The sequence below is a fragment of the Sebastes umbrosus genome, chromosome 7, assembly GCF_015220745.1.
Source record: "Sebastes umbrosus isolate fSebUmb1 chromosome 7, fSebUmb1.pri, whole genome shotgun sequence".
Taxonomy (NCBI): Eukaryota; Metazoa; Chordata; class Actinopteri; order Perciformes; family Sebastidae; genus Sebastes; species Sebastes umbrosus.
The window spans coordinates 14,886,564-14,913,502 of NC_051275.1; the positions used below are offsets into that span (position 1 = coordinate 14,886,564).

General features: G+C 40.7%; 1 protein-coding gene across 3 annotated transcripts in view; it reads right to left on the reverse strand.

The window, feature by feature from the left end:
• The window catches only part of LOC119491243 (neprilysin-like), a 53,468-nt gene that overhangs the window by 14,584 nt on the left and 11,945 nt on the right, over positions 1-26,939 (reverse strand). For 2 of the 3 annotated variants that reach the window (XM_037775042.1, XM_037775040.1), the window contains exons 2-9: positions 18,407-18,583; positions 16,387-16,422; positions 14,535-14,696; positions 2,986-3,066; positions 2,458-2,553; positions 2,243-2,361; positions 1,414-1,482; positions 772-906 (exon numbers count right to left, since the gene is read on the reverse strand). In XM_037775042.1, coding sequence (XP_037630970.1) covers positions 772-906; positions 1,414-1,482; positions 2,243-2,361; positions 2,458-2,553; positions 2,986-3,066; positions 14,535-14,696; positions 16,387-16,422; positions 18,407-18,542 — 834 coding nt within the window. In that variant the 5' untranslated portion in view covers positions 18,543-18,583. Of the gene's footprint in view, positions 1-771; positions 907-1,413; positions 1,483-2,242; positions 2,362-2,457; positions 2,554-2,985; positions 3,067-14,534; positions 14,697-16,386; positions 16,423-18,406; positions 18,584-23,523; positions 24,054-26,939 lie in introns of those variants that run through there. The other variant, XM_037775041.1, reaches the window with a different exon arrangement.

Genomic DNA, 26,939 nt, shown 5'->3' on the forward strand with positions numbered 1-26,939 from the left:
TGGTGTGACCAATCAGAGCGCCATCTCCCATTCCTTTTAAAAGCCAGGTGAGCCTGCATATTGGTGCATTGCTATTCAAAAGACGCATTCGGCAAGTAAGGTATAATGTACAGCGAGCCGGTCATTGTTGTGAAATAAACCCTGATAGCTGAAGGGGTTTATTTCACAACAATGACCCGCTAGCTGTACATTATCCCGCTTATTACATGGCTACTTACTTAAGAAATCAATATTTTGACACAAAAATGGTCCGCCAAAGTCCGACATTAGAACTGTGCCCATAGCAACGGCCTGTTATACATAGAAACGGTCTGCTATAAAGAAATAACAGACCGTAGAATGCCGTGATTAACCAATCAGAATCAGATACTCAACAAAGCCATGTAATAAATGATGAGGAATGAATTTTGCATTTTCCTTAAGATAAGCCTCAAGATAGCGATGCACCAATAAAGCGCCTGACCGCCTGACCACACCTAACTTTAAGACCAACACGCCCATGGGTGCACAGATGGGTGCAAGTACATTTGCTACTTACACGACGTGGACGTGAAAATGACAACTGTGTCAGTCTGAAACTAGCAATGAAAGTTGCGTTGCGCTGTGTGCCGCTTTGCACCGGGTGTAAGGTAGGGCCCATTGCTGCTGGAAAACATGACCAACTTCTCTCAGTTTCTCAAAGAACAAAAAAAGTGTTCTTTTAGAGGAAGTTGTCTAACCAGACCACTTATTTAAGCTTCTGCTGGGGAAAAAGAGTGAATGCACGCTTACGTTGGCGATGTCCCTCTCCAGGTCCATAACTCGTGTCACCTCCTCTCTGATGCTGGTCTCATTGATGTCCAACTTCCGGTCAGTGCGGATCAGCTTAACCAGGTCAATCATGAACTTCTCGTAGGCCCGACATGGCTGTCAAACACACACACACACACACACACACTCATTCATGATATTCATGTCTTCAATTTACTTAAACAGGAAGGACAGGGGGTCACTAGTTTGAATTTACGTAATGACCAAAAAACATGTAACTGTAAAGTAAAACCAGAGCAGAGGATGTTTGCTCCGATCACACACATCTGGTCCGGATTGAGACACAACCAAATCGGTTGTTTTGCCTCTTTGACTTTAATCATCACTTACTGCCTCAGAGCGCATTTTTTTTTATCGCATAAACACATGCTCGTAAATGCATGTAAGCGTGCAAATAAACAAAGTAATTTCAAGTGCTGATGTTTCAACTGATGCCCTCCTCATTTTGTGGGGGGCATAAACTCCTGGGGACATAGAACCCTGACTCAGTGGCTCTGGCCCAAGTGAACACATGGAGCTGTTTTCATCATGCAACAGTTGAAATCCTCAATTATATTATATAAAGTATGCGTGCATGTGAATGTGTGTAGACCTTTAACCTACCTCTGCGTAGGGTCCGGTGCAAGTGTAGTAATCTCGGGACAAGAGGCCGAGGTTTGACTGCTGGTCGAACTGCCAAAGAGGAATACAAAAAAGGATACATGTTTATTCATTAGGGCTGTCAGTCGATTCAAATATTTTATCGCATTTTTTTATCTGTTCAAAGTTTTAAAGGGAGATTTCTCAAGTATTTAATACTCTTATCAACATGAGAGTGGGCAAATATTCAGCTTTATGCAAATGTATGTATATATGTATTATTGGAAATCAATTAACAACACAAGACAGTGGCAAATATTATCCAGAAACCCTCACAGGTACTGCATTTAGCATTAGGAAATATGCTCAAATCATAACATGGCAAACTCAAGCCCAACAGTCTGTAAAGGGGAGACCCGTGGGTACCCATAGAACCCATTTTCATTCACATATCTTGGGATCAGAGGTCAAGGGATCCCTTTGAAAATGACCATGACGCGCCAAAGTTTTGCACAAGTTTGGAGCGTTATTTAACCTCCTTCACAACAAGCTAGTATGACATGGTTGGTACCAATGGATTCCTTAGGTTTTTTAGTTTCCAGTATGCCAGTATCACTCTAGCTTTAAAACTGAGCCCACTACAACCTCATAAAAGATCAATTGTGTTAAAGAAATTAGTGACGTTAAAACAAATTTGCGTTAACAACCCTATTATTTATATAAGCCAAAAAAATCAGATTTGAAGAAATTGGTGGGTGTTTATTTTCCAGCTGGATGGATATGATGTGTGAGTTTATATGGATGTAACAGAGAGAGAGAGATGAGCGCTTTCTGGCTACAGTTGCACACCTACATGAATGATGTGCGAATTGGAGTCCCTGTCATCGGTGCTGACGAAAAAGTTAACCAAGAGTAGAGTCCCGTATTTCCGATTCAGCCTGGCGATGACGTCCTCCAACCTCCATGCTATACCTGATTAACGGAGATGGAAGGAAAAGTGAGAAAAAAAAAAAAAATTGCCTGTATGTGACATCTGCTGTGCATGACAGTGGAAAAAGATTACTCTACCATAGGTGCTCTCCCAGTCGTCCATAGCTATGGGCCACTCAAACACATCATGCAGCATGCTGAGCAAAGGACCCCCTCCTCTGAGCTCAATTAAACCTTAAATGAAACGGAGATACAAACAAGCAGAAATATGTTTCTAATGATGGATACATTTATTTTATGCCAATCAAAATTCAGAAAAAAAAAAGAAAAGAAACCTTTTTATTATTCATATATTGGGCTTGTTATCAAATATAATTAATCTATGCAAATTCAGGGTTATTTGAGGAGTTTAATGATGCAACTTCGGAGCCAAAATGCTTTTGAAGAAAGCATTTATTTGCATCACATAATCCTGTAAAGCTGAAATATTCTTAATTTTAAAACTAATTATTGATAATGATTGTCATTACAGTTTTTAATGACAGTTTGACAATAAGATAAACTGAACGAGAGACACATAACCTTTGATGTCTAAGAAAAAAAATTAATTTTAGGACAATAGATGATACATAAATGAATAGTGTGTGTTGACATCTGCTGACTCACTCTCATTGGTACAGGACTTATAAAGGGTCTTAGCCTTGGTGAGAGCGGCGGCTTCCCCCTCCACTGTTTTTTCAAGGACACCTACAAACAGAGCAGAGAAACAGAGCAAGCATGAAGGAAAGCAATAAAGACAAAGACAGAATGATAAAGGAGGAATGCGCGTATGAACACAGGGAAGGGGGAAAGATAGAGGGGTGTAATAACATAAAGTATAACGTATACAAATATAATGTAAAGTTTTTTCATGTTTGTTGATTCAAAATAGAATCCAGCTGTTGTCCAGATGCATTTAATCATTTTAATTAAGGCATGTTGTCTCTCCCTGTGTCAGAAAGCGCCGACAAAAATAAAGTGATGACTTCAAACCACGTCAATGCATGGCAATCAGTGACAAAACAGACAAAGACAAACATGTTATGAATTAATTTAAAGGGGAAAATAATCGCAAATCCAATTCAAAGCTGCCATGCACAAAGAAATGCTATGAAACTGATGGAAAACAAGCACTTCTATTTTTACCTAATATGTACAGTAGCTACCTGAAAATCTTGACCTATAAATGAAGACACTTTTTCAGATGACATCTGTTGTGAAGTTAATGACAAAACTAGCTTTAAAAGGTGCACTGTGCAATGTCTAGCCACCTGCTCCAAAGAAATAGGGGGCAGCATTTCACTTCTACCACTGGGGCCATTGAATCTCTATTAACAGTGTAGTACTTTTTTACTGAACAAAGGAAGAGACTGATTTCTTTGAGTTCCTTGTCTGTTTATTGAGAAATGAGGGACTCAGTCTGCAGAGTGAGAAAAAAACCTGACACTTGCATACTGCATGCTCTTTTTATACACTTTTGACATCGTCTTATCTATTCTTTCACTTCCTTAACCTTGAACCAACAAAGACCCATTCACTGTCTCCTCTGTTCACACAGGAAACAGTGAACATGTTTTTGCAAAAGCTTTGGCCTTTTACACAGAAGTAAATAAAATATACTGTATATTATAACAGTAAAAAGGCTGATTATACACTACAACATCAGTTTAAAAAAAAAAAGAAGCCAACTTCTAATTAACAGCAGTGCAAGAATATGCAACATTCGACCAAACTGCTGAAACGCTGAGAGCCGGTCAAAATAACAATGGCCGGGGCTAGCTGGTTAGCATGCTCATTTCAGTAAATATCTCTGCAACACAACACATAGACCTCTTCACACTCTTTTGATAATGTTAGTTAATTTTTTTTAAATGTTTTAAACTAAAATTCTGTCCAGATCCTACACATTGCACCTTTAAAGCTGACTTTCCCTCACTGAACAGACATAAATCAGTGTTCACTATTTTGTCAATTCTGCAACATCATATTATCAAGTCCACTTGACAACTTTGGAAATATTTTATCAACATTTTATCTAACACTGAACGCACTGGAATGTTGGAATAATTCACTGATAGGCCAGGAATGCATAACAATAGCTCGTACACAAGTACACGATCATAAAATGTTCCATACTGTGCATGGCCAATCTGCTTTGAAGCATTGAATAAATGATTAAACATGAACTATTTATTAGTTGCAGTGCAATTAATCTTTTCATTAGAGTGGTTAAGACTGTTTGGGTCATTTGTTGTAGAGGTCAACACTGTCATATAGACCACAAATTGCAATATGAAATGCATATTTTAATCTCTGGTTGCTATAAAGTGATTTCTCAGAATGCCAGTGGCCTCAGAGCGTCGACGTCACAGCAAAAAAAAAAAAGGTGAAAAGGTGAAACGAAATCAAGGAGCAGCAAAGCTGAAGGTGAGGAAGTAAAAGGCCATTTGAAAACAAGAGTGAACTCCATTGCTTGCTTTATTGCCTATGTTCAACACCTGTTGAGGGCATGGACACCAGTTAGCTCAGCTTCAGGCTAGATAGCGTTTCCAGGTAGACATACAGCTAATCAAAATGAGTGATAAGTGTTGGTGTGTAAACTTGCTCAACTGAGGGGGAGGAGAGTGGGACACTTTTCTTTCACTACCTCAAGGCAGAAAGTTGCATATTGTAGTTTTTAAAGTGTAACCATTCCTTCAGGATGCGCTGTCGCAGCATCCAACATGAGAGGGAGCAATCATCAAGATTTAACCGAACACCCACATGGTAATTTTGGTGTTTACTAAAAAAACACCGTGGTGAATGCAAGTGTTTTGTTGTGTTAGAAACTCTGTGCCCTCTAAAACAAGAAAACCTCACACCTACTCAACGAGTATCTCAAACTTTAGCTCAACTTAAGCTTAAACTATCTGATGATTTGTCATTCTGTACCACACATAACAAAACATACTTCAACTAGTATGTCGAGCCTCATGGGTTGCACGGGGCTCTTTTTAAAGACAATTTTAGAAAAGGATTGTCCTGCCAGGGATTAGAAGCTCAAATCCTGACTGAGTCACTTCAGCAAGTTAGTTCCAGCTTTTATGATTTACAGCACATAGTTGTTTAAAGGCACAGTATGTAATTTCTGCTGCTATGGGGTCTCTCAATCAAAACAATAATAAAAGACGGACTTTGACGTCATGAAGTAACATGGAATCACGAGTGATCAATGAATAACATTGCTCCATCACGAGTGAGCAATACAAACAATAGTAAACAACAGAATGGATCGCTGACTTCTTTCCCCCCACTCTAAGTCGTCGGTCATGGTCTTATCTAGAAGGGAACCCATGATTTGGGTAATTTTGCGAGATGATTAAGGTTAGGCATTGACCTCGAAAAGTTAAGGTCAGAATAGGTCGTCGGTCGTCTCACGAGAGTTTTTGCAAGTTTTTGCCAGATTTCACAATTTGCGGGTTACCTTCTAGACACGACCCCCTCGGACTTATCATCTGATATTTCCTGTGTTTCCCTGGAAGTTAGAGTAACTAGAGGGGGTAAAGAGGATATGACGCCATTGACAGGTATTCAAATGAAACGCGCCATTACCTTGAATAAAATCACAGATTTTGCTCTGTTTGAACATTGTTGGAGACATTTGGAATAATCTAAGTACATAATTCAACAAAACAACATTTGCCTAGTTGTTTTTCGACATTTTAATGCGGAAATGTTACATACTATAAGTACAGAGAGATTTGGGAGGGTTTTGATGTGATCCCTTGAAATCCATAACACCTGGTTATGGCTCAGTGGCACAGCACTACACTGAACTGACATATAAATCACTATGTAGCTACAACAAGAGAACATAATCATATATTTTTATGTTTCACTGTAGGACTGCGTCGTGAATAATGGATGATGTAAATTTCTTTAAAGTCTAAGCGCATGTGGTAAACATCCTGTACATGCAAAATGCAAATGGTAGACCTCATAACTGCTGTTGCTTATGGTAATTTAGAGGCAGTTAAAGCAGTCAGAAGCCTTTGTGAATTCCACATGTAAAAATGATTAAAATCCATGTACATTAATATCGCATTTGTATGTATGTGCAAGGTCATGCATTCCTTATATGTTTTCTGCTACTATTTCAGAATTATGCATTTGGGTGGTTGATGATTGAGAGCTCTAACATTACTGTTTGATGTCTGTAGTCACATTTGCATGTACTCCATCCCTCAGCTTTTTGAAGTTTGAAAGTGCTATGAATCATGGGTATCTGATAGCTTAGCATAAGAATCTGCTTCTATTGTGAAATCCCAACGCTGTTGTTGACATCCACCAAGTTAGCTCTCCGAGTTAAGCTATATGCAAACAGTGTGTGCTTCAGTACAATGCGTGTATCAGTCATCGTGACTATCTATTGCTCAAGCTCCCTCGTTCTATAAAGAATGCACAAACTTGGATTAAGGTTAAATTTGCATGTGGCTTTCAGCTCGCCAGACAAACCATGAAGCAAACACAAGTAGGCTATACGTACCTGCCTGAAACTAATCCTGCCTCTTTTGCAACACAATGATCGAAAATAAGTTATGCCGCAGCTCACGTCATCGAAACTAAATCTCTAAATGAAAGTAATCCAACTAGGATTGAGGCTTAGTTTTAGGACTCATGTGCTCATTGGCTTTCTTGATAAGAGTTAGATGAGAAGATTGATAGCGTTCTACATCCAGCTGCTTCCACAGTTACCCTGGCTCCGTCCAAAAATAACAAAATCCAGCTGCCAGAACCTCTAAAGCTCACTCATTAAAAACAATTTGCCGTTTTACGGAGGGTTATGTGCTGGACTATTTCGTGCCAGGCAACTATAGCAGAGACTCCAGGAAGTCAAGAAATAGTCCGGCACATAACCCCTTTTAAAATGGTGATCAGATCATACTGTTCAGATTAAACAAACAAGATAAAACATGTTAATTAGAGATCTTTAGAAGTGCTTGTAGGCAGGTTTTTTGTATCATTAATCTAGGGAGTGAACAGAGTGTTTCTGAAAACGATGAACTTTAAATGTCATTACCGATTAAAAGGAAACCTGCTAAAAGTGTAAAGTGGGACAAGCTTTTGGCTTTGATAAACCATCAACTCACGGCTTCAGTATTGTCTGTCACTTATAAAGTTATCTCTTATAAATGTTGCATCGGGATCAACAGATACACCATACTGCAGATCTCAATGCAACGCCAAGATCAATACAGGAAAGAGGATGGATCTTGAATTACACAGCCAGCTGACAGGAGACTCTCCCCCGAGTCCATCACTCATGTCACAGAGAGTTGGGATCAAAGAATAAAGATGAGGAAAATTAGATTTTTTTTTCTTTCTTTTGTAATTCTCAGGATTTACTGACAGGGCCAATCACAATAAAGACAGTTAGATAAAGCGTATTTAAAACAAGGTTTATCCCTTTAATCTCCAATTTCATTTAATGCCACGTCAGATCATCGTGTCTTAAAAACACCTTTTCTGTTATTGCATAATTCATGGACTATCCACGCTCATTCAGTTTAGCGGCCCCAAAATATTCTAAATTTAATTCAATATTAAATCATGATCTTTTTCATTTATTTTCATTTGCTCAGAGTCAGTTCTATCCCTTCTTTCTGCTTGCATGACTGCCTTTCACTTCAGGCTCTTTCTACCCTTTCATTTTTCTAATCCTCCCATTTTCTCATTACCATGTGTGCACTATTGATGTGCTCATTTAATCTTAATGAAGTCCTGAGATAGGGACCCTTCACGGGGCGCTTCCTGCAAAAGGGCACAGATCATGTGTGTATGATTGGATTACTGACTGCCTGGTGCTAATGTTTAACCACAGCAACGGCTTAACCTCTCTCTCTCTCTCTCTCTCTCCCTCTCTCTCGCCCCATGTGTGTGCATGTCTGGATTTATTTGAGAATGGATTTTGTGCCACCTGATGTTTGTTTGAGACATCACGTCAACTGAGCCAAACCGCACGGCATGATACAGAATCCGAATTTCGAGTTTCGTCTCTCTGCATTGCCATTTTATCCTCGACCGCCTCTCGTCACACATGGCATTTCACTTGCTGTGTTTTCAGTTCAAGTTGTGCTTCCAATTCATCATTATGAAGCATGTGTTTAAGGTATATTACACGCAGAAGCCGTAAATGAAGTTTTTAAGTGAAATGAGTTGACACTTTGTGAGAATGATTAGTCTCAATCAGCTACAATAGAACTGATTACTGGTCTGTGTGTGGTATAAAAACATAAAAAGAAAAATGTTTTTGCATTGACAATAAGCCAAAATAACAAAGAAACAACAAACAAAAGGATTGCATTTAAAATTCTGGTGCCGCTAAAAGGTAACCAAAAGCAATGGTTTATTTTTTGAATAAACAAAATAATATTATTTACTGTACAGTGCAAGATTATGAGTAAAATTTGGGGACACATTTGGCAACTGTGTCATGGAGTTTTGTTCCCAATGGCGATGTCAGAGCAGTCTGAAGTTGCCACAGCACTTATCCGCATCTCTGACTGGCTTCTGCTCCATAGCATTGGCGGCTAAAGACCAAGAGTGCCTTAGGCTACGTTCACACTGCAAGCCCCAGTGCTCAATTTCGGATTTATTGCTCAGATAACTGAGTAGAAGCGCTGCTGGGTCTTTGTGGTAATCACATACAGGTGCTCTTTGGATCCTTCAGGTGCACTGTGCTTATTCATCTTGTGAAGGGCTCAATGCATGGGAGGAATATGATCTCAAAAAAGTACAAAATGCAAGTCTCCTTAAAAAATAATAGGCACACTGTAGAGTTTGAACAAAATTAAAATGCCTTTCTTTTACAACATTTTTTTTAAATGACCAACGCATTGCGGCCGACATGTCTTCGCCAGGGTCATTGTCCCGGACCCACGCAATGAGCCCTTCACAAGATTAAAACAATGACAAATATGTCACATGCAGCATGCTGTCGTAGTAAGTAAGTGAGTAAGTAAACATGGAGTTAACTTGAGTCAGCATTTATGGTTTCATTTATGAGCTGATGTGCAGTGGAAGCCAGCAAATTTGTGAGCACGACAAGAATGATCGCTTGGCGTACATCGCCGGTTGGTTGTTTTGGGGCGATTTTTGTCATTTTATTTTGCTAATTTAATGGTTTAACGGTCTTAAAGAACGAGAAAACAAGAGAGAAATGAGAGACAGCGGGGGGAAACAGCATGTTGAGCCTGGCTCATTTTCTATATAACTTGGTGAATTAAGGCTTTATATAGAACAAACCAGAATCGGTGATTGTTGGAGTGGATAAAGACTAACCAAGACGGTTTTGGTGTTTTTACTTGAATGATGTGTGTTTTATGGTGCCCTGCTGCTCAAACTCAAAACGTATGCCTTTTTTGGAGCAATAGCTGCTACTTCTGCACGGAAATGTGTGCGAATGACGTAAAAGTCGCACGACTTCTGATATGATTGTTCAATCTGAGGTCGCATTGCAAAAAAATCTGACCTGTATCTGATTTAGAAACGGCCCAAATCAGAAATGAAAAGATCAGATTATGTGATTTGTGCTGTTCACACTGTTGTGAAAATAAAAACTGATCTGAGTCACATATGCACCAAAAAGAAAATTGGATTTGGGCCACTTTTGCCGTCAGTCTGAACATAGCCTCAGAGCCATCTGCCATGTCGAACTGCCAGACAAAAAAAACATGATTTCTCAGATTTCTTAGAAACAAATGCTGTTGAGGAACATTATGGAAAATGTAAAAAAATAAATTTAAATGGGAACAGTGGGGGAAAGTACGTCCAGAACCAGACGGCTCATCCCACTTTGCAACTATGGTGTCAGCTAAAATCATTACAGTTGTCAAGCAAAACAGTAAACTCTTAGCAAGAATCAAACCATTGACTTTGGTGAGTTCCTGACTTTTCCACTAGCTTTGGCCATCTACACCATATACCAATTCTGTCATTGACTCAGTACCATGTTGTCAGTCAAAGTAATGCCCCTCGGCTAGTGTTACAGCTAATAAAAGTTATGCCCTGTACCCAGCACAGAGAAACAGCTAACAGGGCAGATTTTCACCTTGGTGGAGGTCTAAACTCTTTCCTGTTATTCATAAGCATCCTTGCTGGCAAAAAAAACATATTCAATTCAGGGTCTTTTTCTTCAATATGTTTTTGTTGGCCAAGAATTACCGCATTAATATTCATATTATTTTCCTTGGCCACACTGCTATCTTTATTTGATATGTTTATGGGACATGTTTATGGCATTGTGCAACAGTTCGGACTGGAATTTTGAAGGTCATGTGAACAAACCATTTATCTCAAAACACTCATTGTAGTTGCCAGTATTGTTTGACATGAGTTCTGTTTCAGTTATTGTTATCGCAGGAAAAAAACACAGTCCGAGAGACTGAATGTCTGACAAACAACTCTCATCTGAACACTATATTCTGACATCACGACGCTCTTTGGTGAGGCCAAATTATATAAGAAACATAAGCTGGTTCCTGTATCGCACGCCTCTGGGTTTAATTTTCTCTGTACAATGAGATTTAGACTTGGAGTTGTGCAAGAAGCACCTCGTGTATTACTGAAGAGCTCAAGCAGATGGATGTATGCACATAGAGCTTTGCTTGGAGATGACTGCCACATGCTGTGTCACATTTCCTCAAAGCTTTTCTCAATGTACCATCATCCTCTGGCTAAAGAGCTCTTCCTCACTTCACCCCAAAGCCCCCTGGTTATGTTTACTTCTATAGCTCTCCTGTTTGTTCTCCCCCTTCGTCTTCCTGGCGCAAACTAGCTAGTAATTAAAACGCTCACGGTCAATTGGGCAAATCACTACAGAGAACGCCACACCTGAGTATAGGGTGAGGTGGAAAAAGCACAAAGCTGTGGTCCCAATCAGAGTCCTCATTATGAATCATTTATGGCCTTTTTTACAGCAGCGGAGAACAATTCCGAGGCATTTACAAGCGCCCACAAATCTACACAGCTATTCACACACACACGCAGCCTGGAGCGCCGCAGTGTCCAGGTGTTTCCAGGCCCCTGCAGCTGTTGACAGGAAGAAAGATCCCTCCGTCAGCGGGCGGTGGTTATCCAAGCAGGTGGCAGCAGCCAGTCCCGAGATCGGAGGTCGCATGTTTGATGTCACCTCCGCAGTAGAGGTCGCGGCTCTGAAGCTGAGGCGCTCCCACTGCCGGGGCATAAATTCTGACAGCTCTTAGGTCTTAATTGCTACTGCACGTGTTCAAGAAAACAGAAGGCACACATACCTCGGTTTGGGATATCAAAGTATGATCTTAAATACACAGCATTCTCTTATTATTTCTCACCCCGCACGCACAACGTAGACCTGAACATGTGTGTGTACAGTACAGTCAGAGACATTCCAACCGTGACTGGTGAGCGAGACACCCTGAAGGAATGAGCACAACAACATCGGTTGGTGAGGCTTTAAGCTGCTGAATGATTGAGACCAGTTCTTTGGCTCTTTCCACTCCTCCTTTCTGCAGTAAATGCAGCACTTAAATTAACCTAAAACATCAACCTTTGCACTTTTTGCCCAATATCTATCATCGTTAGTTTGCAGGAGTGTATTTTTTTCCTCCATCCCCGCTTTCAGACAGGCCGCAAATACCAGCGCGAGGTCGCTGATAAATCTACCCGGCCGCTGTAAAAATAGTGTGAAGTGACGCCACGCACTTACACGGAGACGTGCCATGTGCGTAAATGCACATGCAGTAACAAAATGCCAAAAATGAGCCCTTGTTGAGCAATGTTTATTTTCCCCCCTCTATGTTAGTTTTATGGTTCTTAAGCCATGGAGGAAGAGAGCAGAGCGGAACAGAACAGAACAGATGGGCTTGAAGTTGTTAGCGATGTTACGACAAAAAGTAGTACATGCATTATTTTTCGGACAATTCCCATACACGCTTTTTTTCCCACAATTCTATACCAGCACGTCCTGATGGTATGAAATCCAATTAGAGAGCTCTGAATCGCACAGAATCTCATGTTCAAGCAAAGCATTGTGAGCCAGAATTTCAATAACCCACTTTTATAATTATGCTACGCAAAGTGAATGAAAATGCAGTTTTTCCACTACAAGCACCCTCGAAAGAAATGGTGTTGGATACCGACTACATTACATGCAATCTCTAAAAAAGTAATGAATGTTCTATCGATCTGTAAAAAGGTGGTTATCAAGAAGTAGAAGGAAAGCAGGAAAGGAAAAGTGAGGACAGTGAGAGCTGTCAGTGCACAAAGAAAAATCTAAGCTGTAAGGAAAAAGTTAAGACTTAAACCTGCAGTAGAGAGAACATTTTTGTCATCATTGGGCAAAAATTCCATAACAACCTTTCAGCATATTGTAATTCAAGTGTTGAGAGAAAACTAGACTTCTGCACCTCCTCATGGCTCTGTTTTCAGACTTTAAAAAATCTAGCACGAGACGGGAGACTTTGGCCAATCACAGGTTATTTCAGAGAGAGAGCGTTTCTATTGGCTGTTCATTCAATGGAGGCAGCTGTCAATCAATCTCGAACTCCGACCAAACGGTCAAACTAGGCAGCGCTGATCAAATATGAATTAATATTCTGTTACTTTAATGTCTATTTCTCACCTCAAATGTTTTCAGAAACATCTTGTAGTGTACTGTTTAGCTGTAAAATGAGAAAGGTGGGCAGTGCTTGGTATTTCCTCAACTGATCTCAACATGGCTGCCGGGTCACAAACTTTCTCATTTTACAGATAAACAGTACACTACAAGATGTTTCTGAAAACATTTGAGGCGAGAAATAGGCATTACAGTAACAGAATATTGATTCATATTTGATCAGTGCTGCCTAGTTTGACCGTTTGATCAGAGTTCGAGAGACAGCTGCTCAGAGACGGCAGACTCCAGCTCGACTCTGATTGGTTGTTTTCCCCCAGTCGGTGGAATCTTGCAGATGCCATTAGGAGCACCGGAGGACACCGAGGAACATGATTTATTTTTTTCAGATTACCTGTCTCATGTACTACTGTCAGGACATAGTTACTGTTTTATAAAAATAACTTTTTTAATCATATTTGCTCCATTTCTACCCACTGCTGCTTTAAGATATGATCATTATCCTTTCAAACAATAATGTATTTGAAAGGATAGCGATCATATTAAATATTTATAATTTTGGAACTACATCTAGCCACCACCACCCACGTTCAGGTTTATCTTTAGGAAAAATAATCTGCCTGTCATCACAAGGGCAAATGGCAAAAGAAAAAAAAAATAATAAGGTGTCCCAAGACACGAGTGTGTTTTTCAATCAAGATCGAACAGATAAAGTGCTTGAGGCTGCTGCAAATTATCTGAGTCCACGAGACAGGTCGCACTTTAAACCCAAGTTTTCCTTTCCCACTAAGAATCAATCTCTCTCACACGTCCAAATCACTCTGTTTCTCCTGCAGCCAATCTGCACTCGTCGTTAGGCATAGGCCTATATATTGTAAATTTATGGTGGACGAAGAGTTTCAGTTGTCCGTGGAAAGTTTGTGCCCCCTTGAAGATTTAGCACCCGCTGCTCAGGAATCGACTGGCCTTCTCACCCGACAACTTGAGGTGAAGTATGGACCCTCACACAAATCCACAAGCGCTCACACATGCGCAGTGTGACTCGACCCTCTCTGTATCAACCATGCCACTAACAAGACTAATGTTTGCTAAAAGCTGGCAGAACACCTGAGACACACACTTGCAATTAAGATATGTGCCACTACCGCGTTGACGTCTTTAGAAGACAGCTTGAAAGCGATGTCTGCACACACACACACACACGCCGATAATGCCAGCTCTGATGACAAACTCTCCGCTCACATGGTGTTACTGAAGTCAAACTCCCATGGCATCTGTGATATCTATAGAGCTGCACTCCCTGAAGGACAGTCCTCTTTTGCTTGTGTTCTCGAGCAACTGAGTCAAGCTGTTTTCCGTACTCTTACAAAGCAGGAAAGGGCTCGCTATTCTAGGTTGCTTTACAACTCTTAATCACCGACTAAATGCAGCATCATTGCTCTAATAAAAACAGGCACCACAGGTCTCCAACTTTCACAAATTAGCACCCCTGCCCGTCTGTGTTACGGCCTTTCGGTATATGTGTGTGCTTGCATGGGTGTCTGACCTTTGAGAATGACCTCCATTTCGTCTCGCAAGATGTCAAAGGTGCCGTATCGAGGGCTGGTCTCGGGGATGATGTTCTTTTTCAGCCAGCCTCCACAGGCGTACTGGTAGAAGTTGTCGCAAGGGTCCACGTTTGCGTCCATGTTCTCGATGAGGCGAGACGCTGCATGGACAGAGAAGAGATGCTTACCTAAAGAAACTATGATATACTGCGGGATATAGGATGTGAAATCAACCAACACAAATTATATCAAAAAGCCTCGCTAGTATGATATACAGCATGTGTAGTGATGTTCTTCCTGAGAGTTAGATGAGAATGTCAACACCACTCGCACTATTCAATGTACGGCTACAGGAACACAGGGAAACAGCTAACAGACTCTCACCTCTATCACAGAGCTTTCCTTAACGGAGATTCCAGGAGGGCCCATAAAACCAAAATGTGTCAGTTTCACAACTACGCTTTTAAACGTATTAAACCAACTACGTATAATGTGTTAATTTGGGAACTTAAGAGGTGTGGAATTTGTTACCTTCAGACTGAGTCAGGATAGCGTTTTCCATCTGTTTTTGATCTTTGTGGTATAAACTAAGCTAACCAGCTGCTGGCTGAAGCCTTACAGTGAATGGCCGAAGATTGAGCTTCTCATTTAGCACAGTTGAGATTATGGATTACTTTAGAGGCCTTGGATGCTTGCCATATTGATTAATATTCTTCTAGTAGCGAGGGATAACAAAAAAACATAAAAAAATAAATAAATAATGAACTTAAAGCGGCAGAAGGCAGAATGTTTTTGGCATCATTGGGCAAAAAGTCCATAATAACCTTTCAGCATATTGTAATTCAAGTGTTCTGAGAGAAAACTAGACTTCTGCACCTCCTCATGGCTCTGTTTTCAGGCTTTAAAAAATCTAGAACCCTGACAGGAGACTTTGGCCAATCACTGCCTAGTTTGATCGGAGTTTGCAAGTGATTGACAGCTGCTCAGAGACGGCAAGGCTTCAGCTCGGCTCTGATTGGTTGTTTTCCATCTGTGGAATCTTGCAGATGCACCGCAGAACACCGGAGGACACTGAGGCACATGATTTTTTTTCCAGATTACCTGTCTCATGCACTTCTGTCAGGATATAATGAAAGTTTTATAAAAATAACTTCTTTTAATCATGTTTGCTCCATTTCTACCTACTGCTCTTTTCAAAAGTAAAACAGTATTGTGGCACTAATTGGGTTAAGTTCGTCACCAGTCCTCGAGATGTGTGACCTTTTTTGAGCTGCAATTAAATTACAGGAAGCAGCTGACAGATCTCTAGTGACAAGGCTGTCTGTCAAATCTGACTGAACTGGGACATCGGTTTCCCAAAAACGAATGAATGGCCCATCTGTTGCTGGAAACTCAAGGAAGAGTTAGATCTTTAATTTAGTAAGGCAGTGTTTTTCATGGGAAATGAACTGTTCTGACTGCAGTCATGTGGTCAATGAGTGCTTGTCAACAAAGTTGTAAAAGCTGAAAACTTGTGAAACACTTCAGTTTTGGACACACGTTGCACATACTGTATATCCTAATAGATTTGCCTAAGCTATATATACACAAGCTTCTCAAGTTCTCTTGATGCGAGAACAATAACCCTTTGCAACATGTTTCTGCTGATCGGGACCAGTTCTGTTTGATCACTGTTTTGACTTAGAGGCAACATATTCACAGTTGAAGTGCCTATTTTCTCTAAGTATGTCTGAAATCCCCCGGGGCTCCTGCAGCCGTCTCAATTTTCGCAATCCGTCCCCCTCTGAGAAAAATCAAAGCCTTCAGAATGAGACAATAAAGAGGACGCACAAACAAACACGCGATGCTTACCTGACTGCGTGCAGTCAGCTGTGGTGCAGATTTCATCTATGGGAAAAAGTGAAACAAATCATTATGTAGTGGGATTTTTGCAGTCATCAGTCATCATGTCAGATCTTCATATTGTCCTTCATCTTTCCCTTTCCCTTTATTTTATCGCTATCTCATCTTTCTCACGCATACTACCCCAAGAAGTGTTGCTTTCACTCTGTCAGGAATAATTTAGGTGCTAAACTGTTAATCAAATCCAGTGTGACATGTACCGACACACACACACCAGCGAGCTGTCATTTGACCATAAATACACTGTTCCATGCATTACGTGAGAATGCACATGATGTGCACACAGTTGAGCGCTCACATACAGGTACAAACATGGTCATTAAACTTTCTCGTTTTGCTGACATGGCAGCTTACACATTTATCAAGCACAAGTTTTGCAGAAGATAATAATAGCGCAACACACACACACATATGCCAACCCAGACAGTTTTTATGCATCATTAGAGTTCATTATATTGGCTTTTTTGACAGGTTTTTCTGCTTTTTTGACCTGCTGAACTTCAGAGTTGCTCCGTTAGTCAATAATTAATTTGCAGATCTATAAATAAGCTGATTATTGTCCATGTTAACGTCATACCACATCACAGTGACCTGTCATCCTTGGACTTTGTAGATTAATAAATCATCATGTTGCGTAACAAAGACTTTGTGTCAGTACCTGTTAAATAGATCTGATACCTAAGTGCAGAAAGCGAGCAAAGCCGGGATATTAATGATTAAAAAACCCTCATATTGTGAGATTGATCTGAATGAAGCAGATTCGATTGGTTTCCCATGGCGAGGGAAGGCGAGTGGGGGTGTCTGTTCAATCCATTTTAAATCATCCATTTCTCATACTGTGAACTGATGACATTTGCAGCAAGATATTAGATACACTATTCTTCATCATTTACAGAAAAGTCTGAAATGTGAGATAGCACAATGTTTTGAGGTTGTTGTTGTAAAAATGCTTGAGACCTCTAAAAAAGGACCTTTGCACACTGCATTCCTCTTTCTGGCTCAGTGGTTGTACTTTTGCACTATATGCTTTAAAAGCTAGAGTGTCTTCTGTTCACCTGAACAAAACGCAGCACGCTCCTTCATGCTCGCCATTAACCACGAACTCAGCTGGAAGTGACAGTCAGTGCATGACATGTGCACAGCTTCAAAAGTTCTGAAAGGTTTGCTGAATATTAGGGTGACAACAAGAAACAGATGCTGAACGGCTCCTCAAATATATATATATATTTTTTTACATGCCACACTTTTTTTGATCACTCTGTTTTTTCTCAGACTTACTCATAGACTGTATAAGTGGACGTAGTCACAGTGATGTCACCCATTGCTTTGTGGACTGACATTTTGAAGCCTTGAGTTCGGCATTTTGGCCGTCGCCATTTTTATTTTTTGCAAACAGAAGTGACACGAGATGGTGGAGCTAAGAACAACCAAACGCTGAATAAAACATTTTTAGGCACCCAAAATGTTACAATTAACTTTCATGAAATTAAGTTGTAAGACAAAACAACGGACAACTCCCAAACCGGACAACGCGTGGTAGCGACTTTTCAATCACAAGGTAGCCACGCCCTTAAGCATACCCTGCTTTATGGTCTATTTGAGTCTAAATGGGACCATAATTTACAAAAATGAACCTCATGCTGTATTGAAGAAGACTTGACACTAGCGATTGAGACCATAAACTCATGTTTACAATGTTCACTGAGGTAATAAATCAAGTGAGAAGTAGGCTAATTTTCTCATAGATTTCTATACAATCTGACTTCTTTTTGCAACCAGAGGAGTCGCCCCCTGCTGGCTGTTAGAAAGAATGCAAGTTTAAGGCACTTCCACATTGGCTTCACTTTTCAGACCCAGAGGTAGCCCACTGGGTTTACCAAATTGTGAAGTTTTTTTTTTCAACGAGCCACTCAGGTTTTCATATATTTCTCAGTCTCACTCTGTCCTCTATCCTCTCTTTGGCACTCACCCGTCTTAGTTGTGGCAAAGAGGATGATGAGGGCGACGATGACGATGAAGAGCAAGGAAACGATAGTAATGAGGCCGACCTCCAGGGAGGTCCAGCGGAGCTTCTTGGCCGAATTGGGGGGGCTGGTTTCTGTCATTCTCAGGACTCCTCCTACAACTGTCGGCTCTATCAACTCACCTGAGGAGAGAGGGAGAAGCTCAGAGGTCATTTATCAAGCTAACATGCAAAACATTTGCTGGTTGCAGCTTCATAAATATGAGAATATGCTGCTTTTCTCTGGTTTATATAAATGTAAACTGAGTCAATTTTGGTTTTGGACTCTGGGTCGGACAAAACAGGCAATCTTAAGATTAAGATTACATTTTTTTACTATTTTCTGACATTTTACTAATTGATTAATGGATTCATTGAAATTGACAATGAAAATAATCACTAGTTGCCGCCCTAAACAGAAGAAAAGAAGCACACTTACATAGATAACAGATGTTTGGTAAAAAAAAAGGTATAATTCATATGTGAACCAAACATGAACTAATGAATCAAAAGGATTCATCTTGATCACATGTGTTTTCATCGTGTCAGCATCATTTAAAAATCCAACTCTAAAAATCCATTCATCTTTGACGTCATCAACCAAAAACCAAACACAAATGTTAGGATTTTGGTACTCTGGTAACATACTATTTATATTCCATCAAAACATATTAATCTTGACATTAATAAAGCAAACATTCTGTTAGATCTTGACACTTTTTAGGCACAAACTCAAAAGAGAAAACACAAAGAGTTAAAGCGAGATAAAAGACACCTGGAAGCGATAAGAAAGCAAATGAGGAAAAAAAAAGACAAAGAGTATGTTTTTTTTTTTTTAAACCAGTGTTGGAGCAAAAGGTGAGAACAATGGAAGTTCTTACCCTCTAGTGGCTGTACACTCCAGACAAAAACAAGAAACACACACTTCTGAAGAACGGAAAACAAGAGAGACCTTTCCTCTGCTCCTCTCTGTTGTTTTCCTCTCTGGGGCCAAGTGAGAACTTTACGAAGTTCATGTAACAAGCAGTTAAGTCTATCTCTGAAGGCAATTAATCCTTAATCCCTTACCGAAAGGCACACACGCACACTCTTGCAATTACGACACACACACACACACACACACACAGCCATGCACTCACACTTTTACAAGCTGGTGCCATGAGGCAGATGGGTGGGTCTCTCTAGCGTGCTGCTGGGCTGTGATGAGAGAGCCGCCTGACCAAAGGACATAGTCGCTTAGCTTCCTTTGAACGAGTAGACAGACACACACAACATCACCTGCTACAATAACCACAGTCCTGCTGAATGCCAAACCCCCTATCATTCTTCTTCACGGCTAAACAACAGCCCGATGTAAAGTAAACTCCCCCCCGGTTACAGTCATTATCCAGTCTGCTAATTGGCCATCACTGTATACACTGACCACATCTCCCAACAGGCTGATTTCGCAACTCCACACCAGCACTATACAGCAAGCATGACCTCACTCTGGGTCAAACGATTTACTAAAGGACAGCGATGGCGCCCGGCGTGTAATGGATATCTCTCCTTTTGCAGTGTTTGAAGGGTGTGATTCTACAACAGGCTTACAGTAAAGCAAACTGTGGGCATAAACAGAGTGATTGAAGGCCTGAAACGAGAAGAGGAGACAAGTAGAATGACACAAGCTGATGTGTTAATCAAAACTTCCTGTCAACCCGCCTCTGGGTGGCTGCAGGAGGGGGCAGAAACTTTGCGTCAACTTTTTTTTCTTCTTCGTGCAAGCAAACACATCACTGTGACAGCAGTCCCACAGCTCTAATAAAACCATGTGTGCATGTCAGCGTCGGAGGGGCTTTGTATTAGATCCATTTGCTCTAATGAAATGAAAACATGTGAAATTTATTGGAAAGGAAACGGGACGTAAAGGCGGAGTGAAAGAATGTGCAAAAAATGAGCGAGAGTGAAAAACAGAGAGGACACTGAAATCAGAGAGGACACTGAGAGGCCCTAAATCATGTTTTTAAGTGAGCCGAGGCATGTTAGGTATTAACCTTAAGGAGCACTTACTGTACATGCACTTATGTATCACTCATAAGGCTTACTGGTATGCTTCTTCAGATGACTCAGGAGGAAATAGGAATTACATGTGCACGTTTAAAGTCAGGTAATGCTCAATCCCTCTCAACATTGCTTCTGGGCGGATTAGGGCAGTGATTCTCAAAGTGGGGTCCGGGGATCCCCAGGGGTCCGTGGCACTCTGTCAGGGGGGATCTGTGAAATAGTTTTGCTATGAATTATAAAATTCTGCTATATCATTAAAAAGTACAGATCTATAGATGGGGAACATTACCACAAAATAGAGTGCTCCAGGGATAACGTATATTTTTGTAGGCCAACCAAGGCCTATTGAAGGAGGCTTGGACACGGGTGGACATGGGTCTTGGGGTATGGGGTAGGAAACATGTACAGTGTAACTGAAGCTGCGGTCGTGCGTTGCGATTGGCTCAATTTCGGCGAGTGCAGACCAGATTTTACTGCGCATGTGTTATACCCCAAAGATATGACACGTTGTTGACACGTGACTCAGCCTCTTTCAATAGTTCCTTGTGGCCAACCAGGAAGTTGGCATCGCCCTGGTTCTCTTGACAAAAAGCCAATGGGATTTTTCCATTGGGTTTTGGATTATTGCAGAAAATAAGCTCTGTACATGGCAAACAAACGTTTATGATACTTACAGTAGTATATTAGTACACAGAAAAGTCTAGTATACTTGGCTTATACTGACAATTATAAAGAAAAGTCTAAGTATACTTGGCTTACAGTATACTGACAAGTATACAGAAAGGTCTAAGTATGCTTGGCTTATACTGACAAGTATACAGAAAGGTCTAAGTATGCTTGGCTTATACTGACAAGTATACAGAAAGGTCTAAGTATACTTGGCTTATTGGCCTACTTACTTAATCTTCTGATCAAGATATACTCAAGAAAAGTATAATTAAGTATCCTTGCCTTGTAGGCCTACAAAAAAGAATACTTGGCTTAAAGTTGTGCGTACTTTTTGATAGAGTAGCCTATTAAAGTGTGTGATAGTTTGTAAAAGGATGTTTGGATATGAATTTACTTCAATTCATCAAATTTTTGGATTATCCGTTCACCGTAGAGGCATGCGACAACAACACATTTTAGTTAATTTTTTTTAATCTCATCACAAATCGTCAAGTCATATAGCAAAAGGAGCAAGTATCTTTATGTATTGCATAAATCATTGGATAAGTTAAAGTATACAAAGTATACTTTCACGAACTAAAAAGCAGAGATGCTCACTAGTAATTTTTTGAAAGTCCAAGTCAAGTTTCAAGTCTATAGCCAAGCTTAAGCGACATCTGATTACAAAGCACCCGGAATATCAGGGCAAAACAATGTGGTATTAACATGATTCAAACTGAAATGTGTTTCTGTTTATGATTATCAAACAGGTCTTAAGGTATTTCAGATGAAAAGTTTTAGAATAGTTCCAATGGCATCTAAGAGTACAAATGGTAGTAAGGATTATGCTTAAAACTGTGTTACGTTCACGAGGGGGTCCTTGGAAAATGTTTCCCTGTGTAAGGGGTCCCTTGCCCCATAAAGTTTGAGAAGCGAACCTGTTAGCGTATAGCGTATATAGTGTGTGCATGGCACTGATGCCTTTAAGGATGTTTGCTCTGTGAGTGGAAGACAGCCTATAATGTGTGTGAATTATTTGTAAGGTTATATCTGCTGCTAGTGTGACTACTCCCGTTGCAAGACACAAGTCATCGGTTTAACTTTTTGTGATGTCGCTCTGATGAATTGTCCCGAGTGTTTTTTGGAAGGTATTGAACCAAAACTCTCTTTCCCTGTTTTTTTTTTGTGTTTTTTTTTCTTTCTTGTCTGTCTCTCATGATATATCTGAAACATAAACAGTCGCCGTGTCTTGCGAGACCTCGCAAACCCCCTTCAAAATTAAACCCATCATTCACTGAGACGCCTCAACGTACCCATGCTCCTTCACACACACACACACACACACACACACACACACACACACACACACACAGGAGTAAACACAAGACTACTTGCACAGTCACTTTTTTTTTTACAACCCTACATCCGTGAGAGCCATGAACATGTCATGTACCTAATTGAGTTTGAATAAAAACAGGAATGTGGCCTACTTTAACTTAAAATAACACCTTCTCTGGGACTTGATGTTCAGCGCTGCATGGGCCTGTAGCTGCACACTGAAGACGGAAATCATTTACTTTTTTTCTTTTTTTTGAGGAGGAGGTGACTTGGTGCCCAAAGGTGCTGTGATCCAGCTGAAATGAAGTCCACCTCTTCATAAATTGCTTTCCTAATGGCTTTTCTGATAGCAGTATGAATGGGAAATAGGGAAAAAATAACTTTTAAAGGGATATAACACCAAACTTAAAACACATCACCAGAGCCCTTTTTGCAGCTGGTAAGATAAGATAAGATAAGATAAGATGAACCTGTGAAACACAGGAGAGGTATAAAGGTATACAAAAATTATATAAAAAAAAACCAATAGAGATATAAAAGATACAGAGTGAATGGGTGAACATAATGTGTCAATAAATAAATAAACGTAGTATGTGCAATAAATAAATGTAATATGTACATATGTGCAGTCTATAAAGTTGCATATAGGATGTATAGTGTAAAGTAAGTGTAAAGTGCACCAGTGAACCAAAAAGCACAGGCTTATAGCTGTAGGTCTATGACAGTAGATTAAAGTGCTTTCTGATAGGACCAAATGCAAAACTCGAGAGTGATAAAAATATGCATCTGCAGCTTCGCGCACACACACGGTGAGCAAGAAGAGACGCAGTTAAATGCCAGATCCACATCTCCTGTTGCACGTCGGGAATTCCAATGGGGGGGTGCAGTTGCATGATCAACTGGTGCACGCTGCTGCCCCGCGTGTCACCCAGCCGGTACACGCGCGCACACGCAAAAATAATGCACTCACACACACACACACACACAGAGAGACAGACGGAGACTCACACACAGATGGCACCGCGTAATGAGAAAGGTGCGTGAGAGCGACTTACCAGATGTGTCGGGAAATTTTCGGTCGATGATATATATGGGCATCACATCCACTGATCCATCAGATCCACCAAAAGGAGAGCTCGAAGTGCTGATCGATCTGTTCTGTTCCACACACTTGCTTCAGCCTCAACACACCGATCCTTGCCTCTGTCTCCTTCTCCTTAATCTTCTTCTCTTCTCTTTCTTTGGGCTTTATATTCCAGGAGCGCACATTCACACACTCACTCACGCACTACAACTACCTATACTATAGGCTTATACTGTACCACATCCAGCCTATCTATATCCACCACCCACAGAGGATCACAGCCGAATTCAAAATGACCCATCGGACTCTTGCGCGGCGCAATTGGTCAAGTGTGAGATCCACAGGAGGGGAGATCCCATATTTATACTATACAGCCCTGTGATGACATATAGTGAAGTGAGGAGGCAGTGAAGTGAAGTGAAGCAGCTCCTCTCTCTGAAGTTCCCCCTCGTCCTTCCTCCGAGCAGAGCCCGTTGCCTCCTCCGTCAGGGCGGCGTTTAGAAGTGACCCTGTTTAGCAGCACTTGCTGTCAGTGACACCCTAAATAGCTCCAGGGCGCATGCAGGTTCAGGTGAGGAGTGTGATGCTGCTGCTATACTCACAGAGCTGCCAATAGCTTTTAAATGCAAAGCACTTTATGGTTAGAAAGTATAGAGTCCCTGCTTTTAGTGCAAATATTGACTACAGTCATTAAAATGTAGAATAACAAATTATTAGTTAATAAAAAAAAAACATTTATGAATATGACCAGTTAGGGGTGGAACTAAAAACATTTTTCATTGTGGATTAATCTCTCAATTATTTTTTTGATTAGTTGTTTAGTAGATATTCCGTTTACTGTCGTCGAGGAATAAAGAAATCAGATAATATTTCCCTTTTTTAGAAGCTGCAATCAGAGAATTTCTATGATGACTCGAACCAATTAATCAATTATCACAATAGTTGGCAGTTAATTTAAAGGGACTGTTTGTAAGAATCAGAAATGCTTGTTAACAGCGACACCTGTGGCCGTTAAGTCAACTAATGTCAGCGTCGGGCTCACACTTGTGCTTGCTCTAAATAGACATGAACGAGCATCGCTCAAAACAGTGAGGCGACACACGTCAGCTAAAACCACAATATAACTCTATATTTCACCTGCTTGGCAGTAATGTTAGCTGACCAGACGAAGGTCTGAATCACTGCTGGTCCTAGTGTTGGCTTTTCCTGCTTCAACCTCCCGACCGCGGCCAGAGGGAGACACCGGCACCCGGTCGGAGACGATAACATTTCTCTCTGCGGAGCCCCGTCACTTCACAAGACACGGGAAACCTCTGTTGGTCTGGAGGAGCTGCAGCAGTTATTTCTGCACAAACGTCCACTGTACATTCACTAGATATTCTCAGAGCTACGAGGTCTTCTGCAGTGTGTAGTGTGCGCGCATGCACGTGAGGTGGAGTTTTGAAGTCTTGAGTTCCGCATTTTGGCCATCTTGGTTTTTGGCCGTCACCATGTTATTTTTTTGCAACGAGAAGTGACACGAGAGGGTGGAGCTAAGTACAACCGAACCCTGAATAAGAATTTTCATGAGACCATAAAGGTTATAATTAATTTAAATGAACTGAAAACACATTGTGAAAGGGTTAAAGTTGTAAGACGGAAATACCGACAACACCCTTGAGCAGACAACGCTGTGGTAGCGACCTGTCAATTACAAGGTAGCCACGCCCTAAAGCATCCTCTGCTTTACTGTCTATTCTACTTTAAATGGGAGCATAATTTCCTAAATGAACATCATGCTGTATAGAAGAATACTTGAAACTAGTGATTGAGACCATAAACTCATGTTTACAATGTTTACTGAGGTAATAAATCAAGTGAGAAGTAGGGTCATTTTCTCATAGATTTCTATACAATCAGACTTCTTTTTGCAACCAGAAGAGTCGCCCCCTGCTGGCTATTAGAAAGAATGCACGTTTAAAGCACTTCCGCATTGGCTTCACTTCTCAGACCCCGGAGTTTGCCCACATGGTGAAAATGTGAATGGCCCTATGGAGCTATGTGTTTGGTTTGTCCATTCTGGGCTACTGTAGAAACATGGCAGACTCTGTGAAGAGGATCCGCTCCATATGTATATATAAACGGCTCATTCTAAGGCAACAAAAACACAACGATTCTCCTAAATGTCACACACTGCTCCTTTAAATCCCCATCCCAATGTAACCACGACTGGAAAAGTTACACAAGGTTATACAACATATGAACTTGATTATAGGCTTCTACATTAACTAGACATCAAAAAAGCTTTTAACCTACAGATACCTAAACATGCACTCCTTTGACATGCAAATCACCGTACTTATGGGTTCCTTTACTGCAGGTTGCAACTGCCCTCAATCAATCACCGAAGCAGCTAACTGCACCATATATGGAGGCGTTGTTTAAATGATAAACGTTTACTGATTGGTGTCACATATAACAGGGGTTTAACCGAGGCGATTGCAACTGCGCTTCCATGCTGAGAGATTAAGGCCGTCACCAGCACTGTATAATGTGTTTGATTCTACTTCAGTAAAAAGCCTGCTTGCTCTGCGATGCTTCGTTACTCTAAACCACAAGTGGTTCAAGAGCCTACATCCATTATTACAGTACCGTGACATGGCTCGCTATCTAGCCCCATAAAAAAAGAAAACTTTTACTTTGATCCATTTACTCTGTTTTGTTGCTAAAGTTCATCAGAGGGTCGATTCCGTGAGAGCAATTAACTCTGCAAACACACGAGGATGTCGGGTCTAAAAGTCAAAGTTAGCATTAAAGCGAGAAGAAAGCAAAGACTACATCCCGCTGCACCCAATTCAACTGGTATCAGGCCATTAAATGGGCGTGCAGAGAATGACCTTCTTTTAGAGGAAGCGAGGGAGTTTACAGGATGAGAACTTGTTTTTGTCATCAGTGACTGATCATAGTCATGCGATCTATGTTAAGCTAGGGTTGCTGATGTGCATTTATATATTTATGTAGGGAATTTTACCACAAAGTTCTACTGTAAGTGAGGGGGAGTATTTATCTGCTGATATAGACATATAAGTAATGAGTATACAGTAATGTTATTGTGAAACTGCACCCAAACCATGTCATGTGGCCCTTAAACTTCATCTCTGCATATGCTCTCACTACAGCTCCATTGTCAATTTGCCTATTTTAGTGTCACCTTATCACACTATCCATGTTTCATTGCTTCTGATAAATAATGCCATAATTCCCCACTGAGGTATTTCCATATGTGTGAATGCCTTTTTGAATATCTGTGAAGCTGAACTGACAGCAGTTTTTTCGCAGCAGCTGCCTGTCAGTGCATCCGAAAGATGTTCACATTTGCCGGCAGTGCAACCTCTGTGATCACATTTT